The 21,644-nt window shown below is 47.9% G+C and overlaps 3 protein-coding genes and 1 long non-coding RNA gene across 4 annotated transcripts in view; 3 read left to right on the forward strand and 1 right to left on the reverse strand.

Annotated features, from left to right (window-relative positions):
• LOC135804821 (uncharacterized) overlaps positions 1 to 21,644 on the reverse strand; it is a 187,022-nt gene that overhangs the window by 31,229 nt on the left and 134,149 nt on the right. The window lies entirely within an intron of this gene.
• LOC135804813 (uncharacterized) overlaps positions 6,929 to 21,644 on the forward strand; it is a 41,908-nt gene continuing 27,192 nt past the window's right edge. The window contains exon 1 of the mRNA XM_065318773.1: positions 6,929 to 7,169. Coding sequence (XP_065174845.1) covers positions 7,070 to 7,169 — 100 coding nt within the window. The 5' untranslated portion in view covers positions 6,929 to 7,069. The remainder of the gene's footprint in view (positions 7,170 to 21,644) is intronic.
• Positions 8,077 to 18,968, forward strand: LOC135804817 (uncharacterized). Its single transcript, XM_065318777.1, has 5 exons — positions 8,077 to 8,367; positions 13,090 to 13,389; positions 14,367 to 14,450; positions 15,868 to 15,969; positions 18,730 to 18,968. Exons 2-5 carry the CDS (start codon positions 13,295 to 13,297, stop codon positions 18,785 to 18,787), a joined length of 339 nt encoding a protein of 112 aa, XP_065174849.1. The 5' UTR covers positions 8,077 to 8,367; positions 13,090 to 13,294; the 3' UTR covers positions 18,788 to 18,968.
• On the forward strand, positions 18,845 to 21,418 carry LOC135806744 (CUB and sushi domain-containing protein 3-like). The gene is made up of 6 exons (XM_065320969.1): positions 18,845 to 18,867; positions 18,965 to 19,173; positions 19,410 to 19,562; positions 20,163 to 20,319; positions 20,603 to 20,789; positions 21,331 to 21,418. Exons 1-6 carry the CDS (start codon positions 18,845 to 18,847, stop codon positions 21,349 to 21,351), a joined length of 750 nt encoding a protein of 249 aa, XP_065177041.1. The 3' UTR covers positions 21,352 to 21,418.

Raw genomic sequence — 21,644 nt, forward strand, 5'->3', positions numbered from 1 at the left:
ATGATGTGGACATTGTTTTATTTTTGGTTTCTGTGTACTAGTACATGATATACATGTACACGTCGTACAAAATCCGTGTGTACTTGAATCGATCTCTAGAGATCGATGGACATGCATACACTGAAACATTCGCAACTCGATCGATTCTTGGCGGAATTAAACAAACTAAGTATCTAAGAAAAAGCCGAAGAGCTCAGCTTTCCATTGCATCCATCGGTGAAGAGCTGCGATGTCGCATTCGAAAGATATGACGCTCGACATTTCAGCCACGGCAAAAGTCAAATTTCTTTCCGAGTGACAGACCTTGAGTGGGGACTTTCCCCTCTCCTGGCATGCTGAGTCACTTTGGCATGCTTTGAGCGCGTGGGCAGCATGAAAAGAAACTCAAGCAAAAAATTTGGAATGTTTACGATGAAGGAGCGAGAAATGGCTGGCGAGGAGAGAATTTCCTCGTATATCCAGCGATGGGGTGTATTTGAAGCTCCCTGGCGCTGGGTATGTGATCTCGGTAGTGTCCTGTTTGAGCTCAATGTACGCAGCTCGTGGAGAGCTTTCCAGAATGCCCAAGATTGCGAAAATTGGTTGACTAGAACCGAAGATATTCTCAGAATACGGTGAGACAAATTGCATTTGGGACTGCTGGGGAATTTAGGTCGGATGGTAAAGGGTTAATGTAGATGTACTAGTTCTACTAGTAGACTCTACATGTCAAGCCACTGCCCCCAGTGAAGCCAGTCGATCACTTTGTCCGGCCAGGACCAGAGCTTGGCCTCGCTGGCAAACGAGTCTGACGAGCTGCTCTCGCCAAGACACTTCTGCCAATGAGTGACGAGGTGGCGAAGCTGTACTGGTGCTGTTTCCATGGTTTCTCTACCGAAGTTACCGAAATGTTTAAAGTTAATACACCGAAAATAACGTGTTATACATGTATGTACAGTATTCCGTCCGTGTAAGCGAAATTGAGTTACACTGAGCTACCTAACGGACCGCCGTCACCGAGTCGTCCTGAGCAATGGCCAGCCGCCAGCCACTGTCCCTCTCCCGTTCGGTCTCGAACCTGGCCAATTTTCTGGAAGGAAGAGGCTTGATACTAAACTTTGTCCCTCCAAAACCCATGTTCTGGCCTTACATCCGTCCCGGAGGCAGCCCTTGTTACTTAACATACATGTAGAATGCAATGAAAATCCCCTAGCTCAGACCACAACTGCTCGATATCTAGGTCTGCGCAGATCTCGACTCCCAGTTTCGGTGGGAGACTCAAGTTGTGACTATTTAATAGGCATTTGCGGATAATGCTCGAAAAGGTGGCAGATTCTGCTCGAAAAGCAGTGAAATTGGCAGAACCATACAAACCTTATGGCGGGCAATTCCTCGAATTCTGCTCCATTTCTTTATCCACATACCAAACATGCATGAAACTTACCAGAAAAAGTACCGAATTCTGCCAATTTTTCTGCCGGCATGATCCGCATATGCCTAGCGACTATCACACGGAAGACCTCCCAGAAACTGACGGCGCTGCGAGTCATTCGCTCCTACTTAACTGAGCAACAAACCCTGCTATTTTACAGATCGCTAATACTACCTGACATGTTATATGGATCCAATGCCTTCTTCTCGGTTCTCTCTGCACACCAACGGCATCAGCTTTCGGTCCTGAACAAGCGGTGTATCCGCCGCGTTGCCAACCTGAACCAGCCATTCCCCTCCCACACAGATCACATCTACACATGTCTTGTTCACCTCAGGCCTAACGCATTTACGGTTCCCAATGGAGAAGTTGGCAAAACGTTCATCGCCCAGCCGAGCCAATATTTCCGCTGTTTCGGAGAACAAGGGCCATTTGAACGTTACGCTTTCCTGATTGCAATGGTCTTCCAACAGCTCCTTCTGCAAAAACCAGTGGACAGCAACCCTCCTTCACATTCCTATGTGAATTGCCTTCGCCGCCGCCTACGGGACCGTGGGACAATGGTGACATAGAATCTCTTCTTCACGAAACCCGCACCATACAACAGCAGTTGTGCGATCGCCATGGGTCTTCGAAGAGGAACACCGATGATCCAGACAGAAGCTTTGCTTCACTTGTCCACTCTGATAAGCTCAAGTCTGCGCTGCACATGCTGTCAGAGGAAACGAGAACAGGCCTTCTGCAGTTAGATGACCCAGTGGACGAGACCACTTCGTACCACAAGTACCCATATCGGATCTTAGCAAGCTGTTTGGTGACGTTGTCCATGATCCCCAGCGTCCTCCACAGCTCTGTTCTCCCTCTGGTCCAATGGCGGAAGGGGCATTTACCGACTTCAGTGTAGTGACAGTTGAGGATGGGGCAAGCAGTCTGAAGTCTGTCAATCCTTTCAAGGCAACAGGCAGTGACCAAGTTCCGAGCATCATCCTGCAAAAGTGTTATCTAACCATTGCCCCCACACTTACAAGCATCATCAATTTATCCATGTCCTCCGGTGAGTTTCCCCTGTCCTTCAAGTTGCCCCACGTCAGTCCGCTCTTCAAGAGCGGAGACCCAGCTTTGCCGAAGTCGAAGAACTACCGCCCTGTGTCACTGCTCCCAGTTGGCTTCCGCATCACAGAAGCATTTGTAAAAAATCAGATCACGCAGCACTTGGACTCTAAGCAACTTCTTCCGCCTACTCAGTTCGCCTACCGAAAGCTTCACTCCACAGAAGATGCCTTAACGTACATGTATGCTGTTGATCGATGGCAAATGGCACGGGCAGAGCGCAAGTATACCGGCATCGTGTTTGTCGATATGTCAAAGGCCTTTGACCTCGTCAGGCATGAGCGACTCATTACCGAACTGGTCAAGTTAGGCATCTCGGGAACTGCACTCAACTGGTTCTGCAGTTACCTGTCTGGACGGACACAGCAGATCAAATTGCAGAATCAGTTGTCAGGCACTGTTCCTTGCTCTCGCGGTGTTCCGCAGGGCAGTGTCTTAGGCCCATTCCTCTTTGTAATTTACACTGCTGGCGTCAAGTCAACGATGTCTTCGGATGTGGCAGATCAGGAATTCGCTGATGACATCGCTCTTGACTGCTCCAACGCGTGCCCCGAGCAAGTCTGCGAGTCTCTGTCGTCTGCAGTGACCAACCTCGCCAAGTGGCTAGATGACATCGGCCTACTTCTGAATGCCCAGAAAACCCAAGTTCTGTTTGTAAAGCCAAGAGACGGTGCTGATGTTGAAGAACATGTACGATGTCGAGGACAACCCCTGGAAGCAACAACATCTACAAAATACCCGGGTGTTGTAATCGACAATGACCTCTCCTGGCAGCCACATATCAGCCATGTCATAAGGAAGATCGGGCCAGTAATTGGACAGCTAGCCTATGGCGACACGGCAGGTCCCTGAGCCTAAGAGCCCGCCAAACCTGGTATGTCAGCATGATACAGGCTCATCTGTCTTATGGATCCAACTGTTTCTTCTCCAGTCTTTCAAAGCAGCTCTTGGATAAACTCCACCGCCTGTCAAAATCCGGTGTCAGAGCGACCCTGCAGCAAAGGACTCTGGTCCCGACTTTTTTTCTTTTTTTTTTACTAAGGCCACAGCTTCCAATCATGACATGCAAAGCAGCGGTGCAGCGACTGCCCCCCTTCTAGAGCTACTGGGTGTGCCAAGCTTGCCACAGCTTCTCTTCCAAAAGCTTGCCATCTTCGTTTTCAAATGTTTTTATGACAAGACAAGTCCCCTATTTAATAATCTGTTCGTGCCGATCAACGACCCTGCCACACCTCAGCTGAGGACGACACGGGGTCAAGTGTCAAGCCTGCTGAGAGTTCCGTTCCTCCCTAGTTCCGCTGGACGTCGTTCGATTCAGTTTGTTGGCAACATTCTGTGGAATGCTCTCCCAGTTGCAGTCCGTACGGAAGGCGATTGGCGGACATTTAAGTAGCAATGGGGGACAAGCGAAAGTGAAGGCAACTTAGTAGGGCCAGAAAACGGCAGCCTCCAAGCTCAAGAGTAGGCAAGATATCTGAGACTGAAGACTCGCCATCAAGTGTTGTCAATTTGAATATTACTTCGAATAAAAATTAATTATTGTTGAAAATGTGGAAGGAGATGTCGAAGATACTATTGAGCTGGATATGTCAAGCAGCGACGCAGACAGTGAGGACTTCGACACTTCATCAAAGCCTGAGGGTGAAGCAGAGGAAGAAGACTATGATGACTCTGGTGAAATGGAATCAGCTGGCAAAAATCGCATCGTAGATTTGAGCTGTCTGCAATCTCTCTTGCTTATTGCTTGCGTTTGCTCAAGTTGTCAGACTGGCCAACTGAAACTGCGCGAGACGCGACGCCATGGCTTGGCATCTGTCATTCAGTTGATTTGTGGCAATTGCGGACAGGTATTTTACGGATCGCTGTCCAACAAACATCCTCCACATCGCTACTTCAGCGTGAACAGACAATCTGCTGTGGCAATGAGCATGATTGGCAGAGCTAGAGAGGGACTGCGCAAATTCTGTGCAGTTATGGATTTGCCAGAACCTGTGCGAAAATAACCATTCCAGAATCACAGTATTGATTTACATGACGCAGCTGTTGAGATTTGTGACAAGTCTATGCGGAAATGGGCAACGGAGTTGTTGACGACTAAAACAGTACAGCGGAAAATGTTGAGTATCCAGATCGTGTTGCTGTCAGTACGGACGGTACTTGGATGCGACGTGCGTCTAACAGATAACGCACTTCTGCTTCGCTGTGCCAGGTCTGCAACACAGAATGCCGATGAAGCGTTGAATGGTCTCGTTTGGGGCATGTGTCCCAAAGAGTCCTTCTGCAGCAGGCAAACTGTGGAGACAGATGCTCATCTTGCGACGGCAATCTTCAACGATGGATACAAGACAGTGGCCAACATCCTGTCCGCATCAGGATGTGCAGTTAGCCCATCCATTACAGCCTTCCCGAGTAGATTTGACGCAGACAAGGCATATCACAAGAGGTGCACGTCCAGTGAAGAAGAAAAGTCAGCTAAAAAGCGAAGATGGGCAATCAGGAAGGGGTTTGCAGACCGAGCTCAGCAGGAAGAAGGAGAAACATGTTGTACTGGAGGATTCTAGATAGGCAAAAGTTTGCACTTTTTGGGCTTACCCGGCAAATTTTGGTACATGATATCTCAGCCGTCGTGCATCCTAGACCAACAAACCTTATATCTAAACAGATCTATGGGAAATTGTCTAGGTGCTAACACTCTTTGTTTTTACAGAACTTGCACTCAGAAATATAATTTGGCGTCCAAAGAAAATATATGCTTGCGTACCGTTCCGATTCTGTTCCAATGTGCTTCTGATCATTTCTGTCTCAGTGGGCTTTCTCAAAATATCTCTTCGTTGGCACCTCAGATATGTTGCTGGCCAAACTTTGTTATAATTGTTTTATGTTTGATTGAGATGGTCTTTGTTATAATTACATGTATCATGTACCGGAAGTTTCCAAGTCCGCAAACTTCGATTCCTGATATTTAAAAGCTCAGTGAGCAGCTAACAGTTGGTTGATGGCTCTATCTTTGGATTTAGTGCAGGCAGACACTCTAAAGGTATGTCTCCCCAAAATTTGAAACAAAAATAATGAATATTGGCTGCTTTGCAGTGTTTTTGAATATCGGTGTGTCCTGCAGTGTGCCCGAAGGTGGTCTGCCACCGGCTGACTCCCCGGGCTGAGCGAAGGGGATCACAGAGGGGTAGAAGGGAGCTGGAGTGCGGTCAGCATATTAGGCTGGTGTGTTGGCTGCGATGGAGAGATCATCACACTACTCCATAATGCCAGTTTGAAAGTTAGAAAAGTCGATTTAAGAAGGCCGCCTTGGATGAAGGCCAAAGCGTAGAAGAAAAAAAACTTTTAAGTTTTTCTCAGAGCATGTTGTCTGAAACAATCCACTGAGAAGGTTGATTTGCAACGCCAAGTCTCCGGACGAAGCCGGACGGGTTCAGATGCACGATTTTCGGAACTGGACCTAGCCAGCTTCATGCATGACACCATTGTCGACCGGCAATTATGCTTGTAATGCCAATTTTGCATGCGAAATGGTGCTATAATGCCAGCATTATGCCACCTGGAAAAAGGGACTATTGCTAGCCATAATGCTAGCATTACCCGCCCTTGCCTAGGTACGAGTCCTAGCTGATGGCAGTTGGAGAGGCTTTTCGCCGCCTTTGCCAACTAATGAGTAATGTTATTGTTACTTTGCCAAGCAGCTCAACTGATGACGTAAATGCATAACGTCACTTTGGCTCGTCCTCTTGGCAAAAGTGGTTTTGGACCCTAGCCAGGCTGTACTGATACTAATACTAGTAATACCATTGCGCAACGCATCGCGAAAGTCTCCCTTGGATAATTCAAACCATGCTCAGCGATATGCGATAGGGACCGTACCGATAGTGCTAGTGGGCGCTATGCCAACGATGTGGTTACTTTGACAGCGCGCGGCATGCAACCAACGACGTGAGCTGTGCACGTTACACTTCAGTGGCAGGCACAACGGTACGCGGTGCACCATATGGCCACACTGTACTTGTACTTGGCAGGCGCGCTAGGCGCACGATCCTCAATACTCGAGTTCTAGAACAATTTTTTAGAAGTCTGAACGAAATCTGAACTGGACAGTCCCCTGATCTGACCAAGGCCAATAACTATGTTCATGTTTCTTGTATGATTTCTGCTCTACAGATCCAAACCAAACAATGTCATGTTGAATCATGAACATGCTTTTTAGATGATTAATCGGCTAATTCTGGGAGGAGATTCTCCGAAACTCGTCCCCGCGCTGCTCCATTGCAGCTGATGTTTGCTGATCGAGGGTATAAAATGAACTGCGAAGAAAAAAACACAGCAGTCGTCGAAAGTCAACAGTACGAGTAGTGAGCAGAGTAAAATACATAGCCTATACTATAGGTATTGGTTGTTGGGTGTCGTGGCGTTTAGGTATTGGTTGTTGGGTGTCGTGGCGTTTTCCGAACGGACGACCTCTATCGCCGCTTCACACTACGACAAGCGGACAGTAGGCTCAGTCAAGCTGTATCGATCTCACTCAACCATTGCCTGTTCATCATGGACTTGTTTTCCGCCATAGCCGTCGCACTCTTGATGCTCACGCTTAGTAGGGTTCAAGTAGGTGTCGCAGAGCCCATCCCTCTCAATCTCATCTCGGGTACGTTTTCTTGGCTTCGAGTTAGCGGCACACAGTGATTGTGTCGTGTGTCCGTCTCAATCACATGTCCTTAGTTTGCATATGGCGGGAAAGAGCAAAATGCTATAATAATCATTAATAGTTATATTGAAAGAAAGGGTTTGCTCCCCACACCGGAGCACACACTTAGTTATATTGAACTTATAATAGACCAGTTCCCTTTCTTATTAAGTTATTACTACCAGTAGCTTAGCTTGACATTGCTGTCAACAAAGATGCACGCCTCATTGCAAGGTTTTTCAAATTTGAATATTCGTAATTTGCTGTCTGCCAAATTCCTCCCTGTCGTGTTAGCAACAATGCACTACTAATAGTATTACTACTCTCTGGTTGTGATCAGGGACCGGAGTATTGTGCAGTACTTTCTTTCTTATGTTCGCCCGTTTTCCCTTTCCTGGTGGCGTGGAGCAGTGTTTATTGAAGAAAAACAGCTTAGGGGCGCTACACACAGAGTGCGTCGCTAGTTCTCCGCCTCAGCAGCGATGATGTATTCGGCCTAGCTAAGATAGCCCTGCCGGGCCTGTTTCAGTGATTGCGCTCGTAATGATTTCGTTGCTTGATTTTGTTGTCGCTTATGTCGCAAACGCTTGTGGCTCAATGTAGCTGAACCATCGGACCTTATTTGTCAGCTTGGATCACGTGATCCATCCAGCTGCCGCTTGCGGCAAACAGCACAAATAGCGCTAACTCTGGCCTGCGAGCGCTCGAGCGTTTGCTGGGACTAGCGCGCTAGCGCTCTTGACATACACAAACGCGCTAGCCAGAATGCTTTGACTTTGATGGCTTTCAGCTTCTATTTTTTGAAAAGTAGCGCGCTCAGACCAGCTCGCGACCAGCTTAGCTCGCTCACTCTTTTCCTCTTCCATTTTTTAGGGCAATTGTTTTGTTTGATAGACGAAGCTTAGGGTCTCTTTGGGTTTGCAACCCTTACTCTCCTGGAAAAAATCATAGTTGCTAGACTGCGACACTTCAGACCAGGTACTATTAGAGCCGCTAATGGACGACGAGCTATTTTCCGCTATCCGGAGCTCAAGCATTTGAGCCGCTAAATGGACGAGACTCCTGGGGTAAAGGATGCAGAGAATAATGAGGAGAAAGCACTCGTATGGAGCAGGGAGTAGGTATTGTACTACTTCCTGGTATGGAGCACTGAGAAGCGGTAAGTCTTAGGGCAATTCTTAGCCAGTAATTACTTTCTCGCCATAATTATGTTCTCGTTTATCGTGTCTTCTGTAATGCCAGTACACTAGCAGTACGACTACACTGTAGGCGAGAGTCCATAAACCAGAGTGTGCAGCTCTCCATCTATGCAGCATAAACAAATTAATGACAAATTTCAGTTGCCTAAGGGCTGGGTTCCACTGCCGCTCCGCCGCACATCATCCACGGCATGAAACGTCATCATTACGAGCTGGTCCAGCGAGGCCGCGGCTCATCACCAGCTTTCGCTTCGCTGCTTGATACAAAAAATGCAAGCCGCGGTCACGGCTTGCATTGTTTCCCGCACTTAATTGTTTTATTCGGGGGAATTTTAATTCGTTGCATAGGCCAGAACACGAGGATTTTTTGGATTTCACGCGCAGGCAGGCTAAAGTTCATGTATACCCAGCTAGGCTGTATGGTAACAGTACAGCACAGTGAGTACAAAGTCATGTAATACTATGTGAGTACATCCATACCATTATCATAGGCATAGAGTGAGGTGAGGTCTGCAGTAAGTGCATGTGAACATCAGCCGATGTGGGTCTAGACCCAGGATTGTCATGCAGACACGACAAGATTAGAGAATGTAGTGGGTGATCTGAGCCCAGTCGATCCAGGTCTGCCTTGCGTCGGCGACCCTGCGGAACTGATCTCCACGTTCCATTTTCCAGGAGAACAGTAGCTTCAGTTGGGGATGGTGGTCGTCCCACAAGCAGCAACAGCATCACCACTCCTAGAGAAAACACATCCAGTTTCTCGTCGTATGCTGTTCCTACTTGTAGGCTCTCTGGCGGTATAAAATAAGGCGTACCGGGGCACCGGGTCAAAGCCGTGACTGACGTCTGCACCTTGACTACCATGAAGAGTGCGGGTCAAACCAACATCAGCTTTCTTGGCTCGCCCTGCCGTGCCCAAGATGTTACCTGGTTTCAAATCGCGGTGCAAAATGTTCTTGCCGTGTAGAAAGCGCAAGCCTTCTGCCACGTCGACTAAATACTGAAGGCTTTGAGCGAATGGCTCTCTTGGCTCAACTCCAATTCGATCAAATAGCGAGCCGGCCATCAGTTCTACCACCATACACGGAGATTGATTGGGAGCAATGCGGATCCGAGGAGTCGCACAATTCTTTCATGTTGCAGTCGGCGCATGACTAGGCACTCAGTGCCGAATCGCTGCAAAAGAGCTGCACGCCCGACATTGCCCTGTTGGAGTAAAATACTATGTAAGACCTTCACAGCAACAGGGAGACCCTCCAACTCACTTGTATACACAGTGGCATCCGAACCACGGCCTATCTCGGGTTTGTTCAGGTCAACTTGGACGAATCCAAGCCAAATCGAGTCTGGGACACCAAGTCTCTCTTGGAGCTGAGTCTCAAAGCTGAACCTTGCCATTGCACTAATATAATAGTGTAACACACAATCGTCTTGCTCTCGCAACTGAGTGTTTGATTGTGTCTGCGAGTGTTCAGCACCTTGTTATGGCGTTAGGCGTACACTGCATTGAGTGTGTGTGTGTGTGTGTGTGTGTGTGTGTGTGTGTGTGTGTGTAGTCTGTAGACTACAGTACAGACTTGTAGTGTAGTCCAGTTCCACACTGGGTACCGTATGCATTCCCGTTCTCACCGGCTCCCTGTTTGCAGTCTAGTAGTAGTAGTACAAATACAATGACATGTCATGGACCTACAAGTACAGACATGAAGAGCTCTCTCTCGCCTCAACACTAGGTGGTGAACGTTTTGATCGCAATCGGCCACCACTGCACCAGTACCACAAACGGCGCAGCCGCGTGCCGAAAACGCCCCGTTCGTAAACATTTCGGAAAGCAATCCTCCAGTACCCAGTGCAGTACTAGTAGCGCATAAAAATGAAGCTGACATGGATCATGGACAGCTAGCCTGCCTGGCTAGCTGGGTGGCCGACCACAAACTGACTGGCGAGTGGCGAGTAGGCAGATAATATTATGCCTTTATCACTCTCTTAGTATTGACTCCCATTGATTTTCGATACCTAAGAAGTCAAATATTCCTGCATATTTCACTCCTTAGGGCTATATTGACTGCTTATATTTGACTGCTTAGGGGTTGCGCAGTTGAACGGTGCCTAGTGCAGCATTGTCACTGCATGAGTAGGTGGTGGTGCAACAGTTGTTCAATCATAAAACCGGGATTCATGAGGTTATCGTTCTGGAATTTGAAATACGGACTGTTTGTCGTGATAAATCTAATATTGACTTCGTACTTGGTCAGTATAGGAAATAAAAATCTCGTAAAAGACCTCGGCTTTGCCTCGGGCTTTTACTCGGCTTTTATTTCCTATATTGACCTCGTACTCAGTCAATATTAGATACGTATTCTGTTGACGTCATCAAACAAGACAAAACAACAATACAAGGAACGTAACCATGGAAACTGTTGGTTGCTCCCTAGACTGAAGATCGTGCTATCCACTGAGTCTGTCAGTGTCAGTGAATTGTCAGTGACTCGGCTTGACACTCGACGCCAGTTGACGGCTTGACGACTGTCATCCAGGGCACACGCCATACCCATTGAGCCTTCGACCGGCAAACGTGCAAGAAAGCACCAGTCCCTGTTCAATGCACAGTGTTTCGTGGAATTTATCTGTCATCAGTTGAGCTTGAGAAATACTGCGCTTGAAGAGCACCACTTTCATCGTGCTCTCCAGGCCATAACATCAAGCGCTCAGAGCATGCATGGAGACAGAAACGTTAGTCGAGGTACTCCGGGTCCCCGTAACGGGATGATCCCAATAACGTCAGGACTTGAGCTGGACCCTCCACTTTTGCTGGGGCCAGAGAACATCGAAGTATGTAAACGCTCGGAGCAGAATAGCGAATTGCTGGCAAGCTAACACAAGACCAGAGCATGCACTGAGGAAGTAACGTTAGTTGAGATATTCCCCGTAATGCAACAGGCGTGGGAGTGCGAACTGCTAGCACATAATCCATTCACTGGCGGATGCGACAGAGTTCCATATAGCTGGACTGGAGTGTAATAGTCTTAAGGGCAGGGCACTCTCATAAAAGTATTGATCCTGCCAGCGGATCAACAAGGACCAATCCTCCGGGCGGACGGGAATTCGGCAGAATGCACTTTTAACATTGAGCTTAGCAAGATACACCGGGGCGAGCACAATTGTGGAGGAAATTGTTTGGGAACGCATGTTCCGCAAGTTGCATGCTCGAAAGTCGAAAACAGCAATGACATGCAAGAGACATTGTACAGGATCTTGGAGGGCGCATGACCATGTGACTCGCGCATGCGTGCAGGTCAGGCCGGCTTGCTGGGCTGCCTGCTAACTTGCGTTAGCATGCTAACGCTCATTATGGTTTAGATCGCATTATTGTAATGGTCGCGGTTTGATTTCAAAAGACCATAGAAAGTATCATACTATCGGTCGAAAGTTTAGGGGTGTGGTACTAATGGGCTGGGAATGTAAGGATCAGGTAGATTGCACGGTTTTAATGGTCGTAGTTGTTGTATAAATAGAATGCTGAGATAATTAGAAGAGGACTATGAGGAAGAGCAAAATGACAGGGGTGACAGTGTTAAAGCTCTGAGCAGACGGCGTCGGCAGTAGTGCCTACACAGAGAGTAGAAGAAGGGAGAAGAGAGGTCCCGCCGCCTCGAGAGTCGCCGTGCTTGCGAAAGGCTATGCCAACAGCAAGAAACGACGGAGCAAATATCCCGTCGTTTGGAGACTCACCGCCTTCGTGACAAGACGCGTCGACAGCTAGAGACCGCTGCACAGGCATCCATTCAGCAGGAGAAAATACATGCTCTCATGCTCGAACTTGTTCGGTGTGCGGGGCCATCATCATGTTACGCACCAGCCTGGCCCTATTCCGTTGATGTTCCATACCATTCTGGCAAAGACTGCTGGCCACATGTTGAAACAGGGCTTGAAAAAATGAAATAAGCTAGTACCATAGCGTAATCTATTATTATATTTACTTTTACTTGGTAGAATGTACCTGTCTGAGAGTTTGAGTTTTGAGTTATGTATCGACGTGCGTTTATGAACTAATGTTTTGATTGTCATGCACATGTTTTTGTATTGCAAAGACGTTTCTATCAGTTCGAATAACACACATGATGACCTAGGCATTTATAAAGCATAGCGAGGGCTCCTGGGCGGTCAAGCCCTCTCTAGCCTTCAAGCCCAAGCGCTCTTTATTCGTGCGATATCGAAATGAAAAACTAAATGCAATAACAACAATGAACAATTTATTTCAGCCAAGTACAAGTGGGGTCTATTGGTATCCTTTATTTCAGCCGAATAAAACTGTTGGCACAAGTTATTGCTATCGCATAATGCATGATAACCTAGGCAAAAATGCATAGTGAGGGCCCTGAGCTTTCAACTGAGCTCTCTCGTTGGAATTATCAATATGGAGGTGTATGTGGCAATTTTTCACGTAGGATTGCCTGCCACTTGCAGCACTGCATTGCCTTCTGCAACATGGGGAAAGCTGCGTGCTCAGGCCCGTAGCAGCTCCATTCTGGTTGGTCCAGCGAGACCTGACTTCCACAACTTTGCGTGCTTTTCTTGTGACGGGCATATACATGGTACAAAGTGTGTGTGTGTGTGTGTGTGTGTGTGTGTGTGTCTGTGTGTGTCTGTGTGTGTGTGTGTGTGTTGGCGTTCCTCTGGAGCAGCTTGGTGACATCGTCCAAGATCGACAGGGATGGCGGGTCACCTGCCGTGATGCTGCCGTGATGCTGTCGACGCTATTGTCCAGTCCCGCATGGAGCCTGTGGCGAAGCCCCTCATTTGTGGCACTTGTGCGTGCAGTTTTCGTCGGCCACAGGATATTGCGAGGCACAAGTGTAACGCTGTTCGCGCGGCCCGCGCGCGCTGAGTATGGCGTTCCCCGCCCGGTGGACAGCACGTCTCCTGGTCTACCCCGTATGGGGCCACGTAGTCAGTCATGGCAGCGGAAGAAGGAAGGAAGGAAGGTGTGTGTGTATGTGTATGTGTGTGCGTGTGTGTGTGTGTGTGTGTGTGTGTATGTGTATGTGTGTGTGTGTGTGTGTGTGTGTGTGTGTGTGTGTGTGTGTGTGTGTGTGTGTGTGTGTGTGTGTGTGTGTGTGCGTATGTGCAGCGATTTCCAATCGATAGATTGCGGGTTCGATTCCCGACGATTATGGTCACACACGTCTTTCTTCTCTTTCTCAGACTCTTCCTGACTTCTCTTTCATTCTCCTGGGTGGTTACCAACAGCCAGTGCATGCCGGAGTATGTGGTGTGATGTGTGTGCGGGAAAAAAAAGAAGAAAAAAAATGGAAAAAAAATGAAAAAAGACCAAAAAAAGGGATTCACTGGCCAGAAAATGTCACTCCAAATAGCTGTATGGTGTAGACCAGGCTGAATAGTGACGGTCAATTCTTCAGCCTTGCAAGCTGTTGAATGGTGTAATCCCAGCACAAGTTGCTATGGCTTCTGCCGTAGCATTGCTATCATCGCCTCCGGCGATGGGCGTCAAAGGTCAAAGGTCAAAGGTCAGGTGTGTGCGTGCATGTGTGTGTGTGTGTGTGTGTGCGTGTGCCCCCCCCCCCCCACCCAAACCAAGTTTATGGTTTCTGGCCCCAACACCTCTAATGACGATCTAGAGCCGCTCGCGACTCGAGCCATGGAGATTGCCCATGTGTCGTCTTTTCGTTACCTTGGATCCAACATACACAGCAACGGCCGATGTCATGATGATGTCACATCCCGGATCTCTGTCTGCCTGTCTGTCTGTCTGTCTGTGTGTGTGTGTGTGTGTGTGTGTGTGTTTGTGTGTGTGTGTGTCTCTCTCTCTCTCTCTCTCTCTCTCTCTCTCTCTCTCTCTCTCTCTCTCTCTCTCTCTCTCTCTCTCTGTTTCTCTCTCTCTCTCTCTCTTTTCCCCGCTCTCTCTCTCTTTCTCTCTCTCTCTCTCTGTGTCAATATACAGCTCTCACCGTCCAGGAGCGACACTGACTCGCACTGCTATCTGGTGCTCACGAGGTGTTTGTTGCGCTGCAAACGGAGCGTCTCTGTGAGTTTGTATCCCTGGTGATGTTTGGACCTGGAGAGCACTACCGTAAAGTCGCGGATAAAAGCCGGGTTTGCATACAAGCACATCGCGGATAGAAGCCTGGAAATCGAACGGGTCAATGCATATAAGCCTGTCGCGCGTAGAAGCCTGGCTTCTATGCAAGCGCGGATCGGGTAGGTCAAGAGTGCATGCGCTATGTACAGTGCATAGTAAAAACCGGTAGTCAGTGGTAAATCTACGCGTGTCGCGCGTAGAAGCCTGGCTTCTATGCAAGCCCGGATCGGCCGATGTGCATACAAGCCTGGCAAAAATATCAGTGGTGCATACAAGCCTGGTTTGCATTGAAGCCTGATGCAGGAAGCGGCTTATGTGCTTATAAGCCCGGCTTTTATCCACGACTTTACGGTATATAAATGGTGCTCTTCAGGAACAATATTCCTCAGCCTACTCAAACTCGACTGATGAGGGTTAATTTTCCCGAAACACTGTGTATTGAGCAGGGAGTGGTCCCTTCTTGCAGGTTTTCCGAGTGGAAGGTTGGATGGACTTTTCATGTGCTCTGGGTGGCAGCTGTCAGTCAGTCAAGTGTAAAGTCAAGGCGGCGGAATAGCGTGAGCTCCAATGTTGAGAGCAAACCCTTTCCTAACAATCATCGCCGAAGTCGCAACCACTATTTTGTAGGTCTACCCTTGTTAGGAGACAACCCTGGGGGTATCAACTTTTTTTGTCCGATAACGAGTACATTTTTCTGCTGCTTTGCATCATCCATATTGTGTCCACATCAGAACTGATGTTTCCTTGTTATTAGACAGTGTTTTCCACCAGACCCCTGTACAAGACAACCCATTATCAGACAATGTTTCATCGGACCCCGATACAAGACAACATGAAATATCAATCGAGCTATCCTTGGCCATCCGCTTTTTCTTGTAATGAGAATTCAAACCTGTGGGACAGCTGAAGGGGACGTTGCAACGAATTTGGTCTACAAACGAATTATCTCTTATCCGGACTTGCATGTACGACTGCTAATGATTCATGGGATTTTGGATCGTTGTCTACTAATGAGGTTTGTCTTGCAACCGATGTCATACTAACGAGGGTAGGACTGTAAATTAAATGCTTGAAAGTTGAAACTTCGTTTTTCAGATGAATCAGACTGCAAATAAATAGCATAGCAAAGACCATAGCTATCCCAGCAACACTTGAGTAGTGCCCTCTTTTACCTTCTTCTATGTTGTCCTCTTCAGTTTGAGCAGGTATGGATGTTTCCTAGTGCCTTCTAGAATTTCTAGGTATATCATTGGTCTTGTTCGGATCGTCCATTACGTTTGCAGCTGTTCAAACTTGTATTGTTTGTTTATTATTTTATTGATTTATTTATTCTACTTGGCTTTCCTATCTTCTTGTGTTTTAGCATTAGGCGATTTGATCGCAGGACAAGAGAGGAGCTGATGGACGATCTCTCCAATGTTCCTCTTGGTTCGGAGCGGCACCGAGTGCTGACGTTGGGACTTGGGTAAGGATGAGTGTTCCCTCATGTTTACAAGTTATCCGTTTTGTCCAAAACTAACGGTTACATGCAGAATACTGCTGAGTCAAAAATGTGCAACAATCAGCGCAAAAACTGACTGATGAGATCATGACATTCAACGACCTGATGCTTAGCTGCATCACGTTTATACCCATTAGTGTTGGAAAAAACGGATAACTCGTAAACTTATGGTCCTCTTTTTTTAATATTTATCCTTGGCTCTCCATCCGAGTTCCCTCATGTGTTGCTATTATTTTTATTTACTTATTTCAAGTTTTGCCCAGGGTCTACATTCTACATTTATTTTACTTAGACTAGGGTTAGCTGTCCGTTTACTAGTACTCATCCACACATATGTGCACATAGGGTCTACAGTCTCTACACAGAACTCTATCAGTAGGTATTTTTGTATAGGAGGTTGTCTATCCTCCGGGATAGCACTATATACTCCCATTCTGTGTGTTCTCTGGTAGCTATGTTCCTTGGAGACCATATGACCGTGCCAGTGTGGTGACCGAGGTGAGGTGTGTCTGCACTGGCATCGTCAACTTCGCCTACTGCTACGTGCTCCCCAGTGCTCCATCTGTGTCCTGTACTTTATTTGGGGGGGGGGAGGGGCAATACCGGTACTTCAGGTGTAGGGGGGATGGAGTGGGGGACATCATACCCCAATGAACCTCTCCAGGCGTTGTTCTTGAGTAGACTAACCATAGGCGGAGTGTACACATGCAGCACATAGTTTGGGAGCTAGAACGCGATCAGACTCAGGCATATTCAAAGGCAGTCTTTGTGATAGTAGTCCTGGACTGATCTCACTATGATGATATAGGTCGTGCCCAGCATCACAATGCCAAACATTATAAATGACTGGTTTTTTGCCTGAGGGGCTAGATGAACATGTGGCTAGACTGCGGATGGCAACCAACAGGCTCAAGGCTGTGTTGAGACTTCGTGTGCGCGACCCGAGTCAATTGTTTACTCACCATGACTAGGCATCGCATTGAGCATCGTATGACCATTAATATATGTCACTGTTCTTAGTCGCACCGGGGGCGCATGCCCGTTTTCAGGAGACTTCTCAAAACACATAAGACCTGTGCCTTGAAGGTTAGGCCTATTGTTAGTCTGAATAGTCCTGGCTACTATCCCGCTAAGTTCATTGACTTTCTACTGAACCCGTATGTACGTGAGGAAAGTACTGTTCTGGCCTGAACTACGGATTTCATCAACTTGGTAGAAGGTTTGCCTGTGCGGGACGATCATTTATTTTTGAGTATAGATGTGACCAGCCTTTACACCAACATCCCCAACGAGCTCGGTCACGTGGCATTGTCGTGGTATATCACACACAGGTATACAAGGTGGATGCCCCCGGCCCTTCGTACACGGTTAACAACCGCAGTGACTTCCTTGATGTCAGTCATTCGGAAGACTAACGAGTTCGTGTATTATAACGATTTGTTGCAGCAGATCCAAGGGACTACCATGGGTTTGCCTGCAGCAGTGGTCTATGCCGACATTGTTATGCTGTATTTGGAGAATCGGTACATTTTGCCGATCTTGGAGGGGGAGGGTTTAGAGGTTCAGGTTTATAGACGCTTTATCAGTGACATTTTTGTTTCATTGCATGGTTGCGAAGGTCAAGTTCAGCGCGCTTTAGACAGGATTAATAAGTGTTCGGCCCTCGAATATGCGCATGAACTGGCACATGATGGCATTGATTTCCTGGAAACCACAGTTTTCCGTAGTAAGGGATACATGGCGGTGAAGCCTCATTTCAAGGTCACCAATCGTTTCCTGTATCTGCTTGCGGTAGTAACCACCCCCGTAGTATGGGTAAAGGTGTGATCACTGGGGAGTTGATCCGTATCCGTCGGTCTACGACCCTTGACCACCACTACGAAGCTGCTGCCGAGCAGCCGAAGCAGGCTTTCCGGGCCCGTATATACAAGAGCTCCATCTTTCATCTTTCAGACCGTACACCAGGCATGCAAGGCCGGCACAGCTGGGGTGGCCTCAGCCACCCCACTTTTTTGGCCGTTTTTTTTGTTCTTGTTTTTTTAGCACACTGCAAGAAAGCGCAATGATCGCAGCTCAGCTCAAACGTGGCAAATAATGAAGAATCCTTGTCCCCGATCCCCGTCCCCGATCCCCGTGGTTTGTTACAGAATAAAGGAGTCTTTCATTGTAGTTGCACTGAAATGGCACCAAATGCCCGGAAATGCTTGCAATTGGCTTCAATTTTTGACATTTTTACCGCGGAGGTCCCCGGACCCCCTTGCATGGCCGCCCCACCTCCAAAGTCGGTGCGACGGGCCTGGCATGGATGCGCAGGGAAGGTATGTTGGTCAGATTGGCATGGGTTTGGGTTATTTCTGTAGTTGTATACAGTGTTCCTCATTGTATTTACCTGGGCCCGGCCTGCTTTCCTTCGCCCGTTGGTCTTGAGGTCCAGGTGTAATACCCCTACCATACAGTCCGGTGGCCAGCGCGGCCCGGCAAATTGTTGTTACAAGGTGGAACATCGGCAAGAGGTTGCTTGCTCGTTTGCCTCATGCTCAGTGTCCTCAGGGAGTTGGTATTTAACTTCTGTTTGGATTTTGCAGTGTCTATGGTGTCCGTAATTGAGTTTTTGTTCTGTGTCCTTTTCTGTGGTGTGTGGTCATTGTTCACACATCTTTATTTGACTTGCTTCCTGGTGTGGTGTATCCTTTTGTTTTATCATTGGTGTTGGTCTGGCTGTAGAGTTCTAGCATCCGTAGCTGCCTCAGGGGGTGCCACTTCTCCCATCAGCGTCGACTAGTCCGCAGGAAAGGACCAACCAAACTGCATCCAACCATTGGTCTTGCCGAAAAAGATTATGGCCATTGCATTCTTCTTACGGCAAAAACTTTAACTTGTTTTCTGGCTAAATCTGAGTCTGGCAATTACATGTTAAAACTAGCAATGTGCTGTCTGAACAATAAAAAAATTCAGACAGCACATTGCTGCCCTGCCCTACCCTGGCCCCTGTAGGTAAGAACTGCACAGCACTGACAGCGCCTTTCAACGGCAAGGTGACCGGAACAGGTTTCACGCCCGGCACTGGTCTCTTCTTCGCCTGCAATGTACCCTACGTACTCCAGGGCAGCGTCGTGCGCTACTGCGACGTCTCCGGAACGTGGAGCGGCGTTCCTGCTACATGCTCAAGTAAGCGGTGCCAATGCTACTGTCATGTGTTCCTAATACTTCCTAATACCTCCTATCATGTTATCATGCCATCATGCTATCAGGCTGGCAGGCCAAGTATTGTGTTGATTATCTATTTGAATGATATTAAATTGCTACTGCTGTGCAAAGATAAGCGAAGCATGCTCTTGTAGCAGCGTATCATTAACAAGTGTCCCTTGGCGGATGTGTTCATTTTCTTTCTCTTTTATCTTCAGTCCCTGATATTCCCTGCAAGTACCACAAGTTCAAGTGCGGTGGCAGTGGTGGTTGCATCTCGACCACCAAGATCTGCGACGGTGTGTGGTATGACTGCCCGGATGGCTCCGACGAGAGCAACCGCACTAGCACACGCGGCACTGCAGCACCAGGTAAGACGAGCGTGTAGAGTGTGAAATAGTTCTGTGACTCCTGCATCGCGGCTGAATGTGCATGCATGTGTCACACACTGTTGACAGGCATGCAGCCCCACTGCATGGCTTGCATGTGTATGAGTGTAAGCTAGGTGTTCTGGATGCAATGGATGGTATTCACACCTCAGCCTGCCAGGCTACAGCCTATGGAGTGTGACATGGGCTGTGTGCTCAGCTGCAAGGTGATTTACAGCTGTGAAAGGTGCCAATGCAGCACCAGTGAAGTGTCAGTTGGTCTGCTACGTATGACACATTTTTCCCCACCAAATCTTTACCAGCTGATGGCATAAAAACTGCTGTCGGTCTCTGGAGAGCTCATTACAACTCCCTCAGTCTTCAATGATTTCCTTTCCACTGTCTTGGTACCAAAAGACATGCTTCCTCCCTTACTGAACTCGTAAGTGGCCTTTGCTCAGCTGTTAGATACTGGATGAATATCTTTGAAAGACGAATATTTGTGTTCTATTTCATTTGCTTTCTTGCTTGCTTTCTTGTGTGTGTGTGTGTGTGTGTGTGTGTGCGCGCGTGCGTGCGTGCGTGTGTGACTGTCTGACCCAGCAGACTCCACCAAATGGCTACATCCAGGGAGCCAGCATGACCAGCTATGGCAGCCAGATTGCGTTTGGCTGCTACTAGCTATACCTTCTCCAGGGACCTGCCACCCACACCTGCCAGCTGAGTGGCAAGTGGGATGGTGTACCACCGGTCTGCACATGTAAGTAACGTTACTGATGTTCTTTGCTGCGACTTCTGTGATCTACACTGGGACCATGTACGTGACTGTACTGCAATGTAGTCAGTGCTGCTCGCTCACTGTGTGCATTTGTTGTGCTAACCCTAACCTTGACCCTAACCTTTTTTGTACGTACATGCAAGAAATGTTTATTTGGCATGTTCTTTTTAAGTGTTGTTTCTTCGCCTGCTGAGTATAGGTAAAGATGTGATACTCTACATTTGCGTTGTTACTGATTTTGTTTTGTTGACGTTTGTGTGCACAGTGGCCTCACTTGCAAGAGTGGCTTCCAGCCATATCGTGATGGTACCTGCCTGGCCTCTTCCAAGTTCTGCAATGGCGTTTTCTTTGAGTGTCCCGACAAGACAGACGAATATCAATGCGGCACGACTGGACGTAAGTTGAAGCATGTGATCAAATCGGCATGTATCACAATGAATGCATATTGTGGAGTAAGGACATCACAAGGTCACTGCTTCTCCAGGACACTGGTTTACTTCTTCTTGGATTTCCTTACGTTGTGCTCGCAAAGTACACAATGGCAGATGTTAATTGTTGGCATTGGTTTCCTAATGGTGTGTGTGTGTGTGTGTGTGTGTGTGTGTGTGTGTGTGTGTGTGTGTGTGTGTGTGTGTGTGTGTGTGTGTGTGTGTGTGTGTATGTGTGTGTGTGTAAGAAAAAAAAATGAAAAATAGGGATTCACTGGCCAGAAAAAGTCACTTCAATCAGCTGTGTTGTGGATACCAGGCTAAAAATAGTGGCGGTCAATTCATCAGCCTTGCAAGCTGTTGAATGGTGTAATCCCAGCACAAGTTGCTATGTCTAACATAGCTGTTCGCTATCATCGCTTCCGTGATGGGCAGGTCTGAGGTGAGGTGAGGTGTGTGTGTGTGCCTGTGTGTGTGTGTGCCTGTGTGTGTGTGTGTGTGTGTGTGTGCCTGTGTGTGTGTGTGTGTGTGTGCCTGTGTGTGTACGTGCCTGTGACGTGTACAGCCGGTGTGTGCACACCGCTAGCTAAACCGACCAACGGCTACTCCCAGGGCACAAACTATTCTGCTGGAGGCAGCGTCGTCTTCGGCTGAAATTCCGGATACAACCTGCAGGGAAGCATTGTGCGCATCTGCCAGATTGACGGTTCCTGGAGTGGTGCAGCTGCCTCATGTAATCGTAAGTTGAATTTCAAGAGAGCCAATATATCCCTCTTGTGTAGAGAAGCTTCAGGCTTGTAGGAAGGCAGATTCTGGTGGCGTTGATCTTTCCTATTTACAGAGCATGTAATAGTCTGGGTGTTACCTGCCACTTTTCAT

This window comes from Sycon ciliatum, chromosome 1 (genome assembly GCF_964019385.1).
Source record: "Sycon ciliatum chromosome 1, ocSycCili1.1, whole genome shotgun sequence".
Lineage (NCBI taxonomy): Eukaryota > Metazoa > Porifera > Calcarea > Leucosolenida > Sycettidae > Sycon > Sycon ciliatum.

Bases quoted from the DNA above. Each gene is read 5' to 3' on its own strand.
- LOC135804817 (XM_065318777.1), top strand. From the start codon at position 13,295: ATGGCGTTCCCCGCCCGGTGGACAGCACGTCTCCTGGTCTACCCCGTA. The intron at 14,451-15,867 runs GTGAGTTTGTAT...CTTGTGTTTTAG, and splicing joins GCTGCAAACGGAGCGTCTCT to CATTAGGCGATTTGATCGCA. The intron at 15,970-18,729 runs GTAAGGATGAGT...GTCTGGCTGTAG, and splicing joins GTGCTGACGTTGGGACTTGG to AGTTCTAGCATCCGTAGCTG.
- LOC135806744 (XM_065320969.1), top strand. From the start codon at position 18,845: ATGGCCATTGCATTCTTCTTACG. The intron at 19,174-19,409 runs GTAAGCGGTGCC...TTTTATCTTCAG, and splicing joins CGTTCCTGCTACATGCTCAA to TCCCTGATATTCCCTGCAAG. The intron at 19,563-20,162 runs GTAAGACGAGCG...TGTCTGACCCAG, and splicing joins ACGCGGCACTGCAGCACCAG to CAGACTCCACCAAATGGCTA.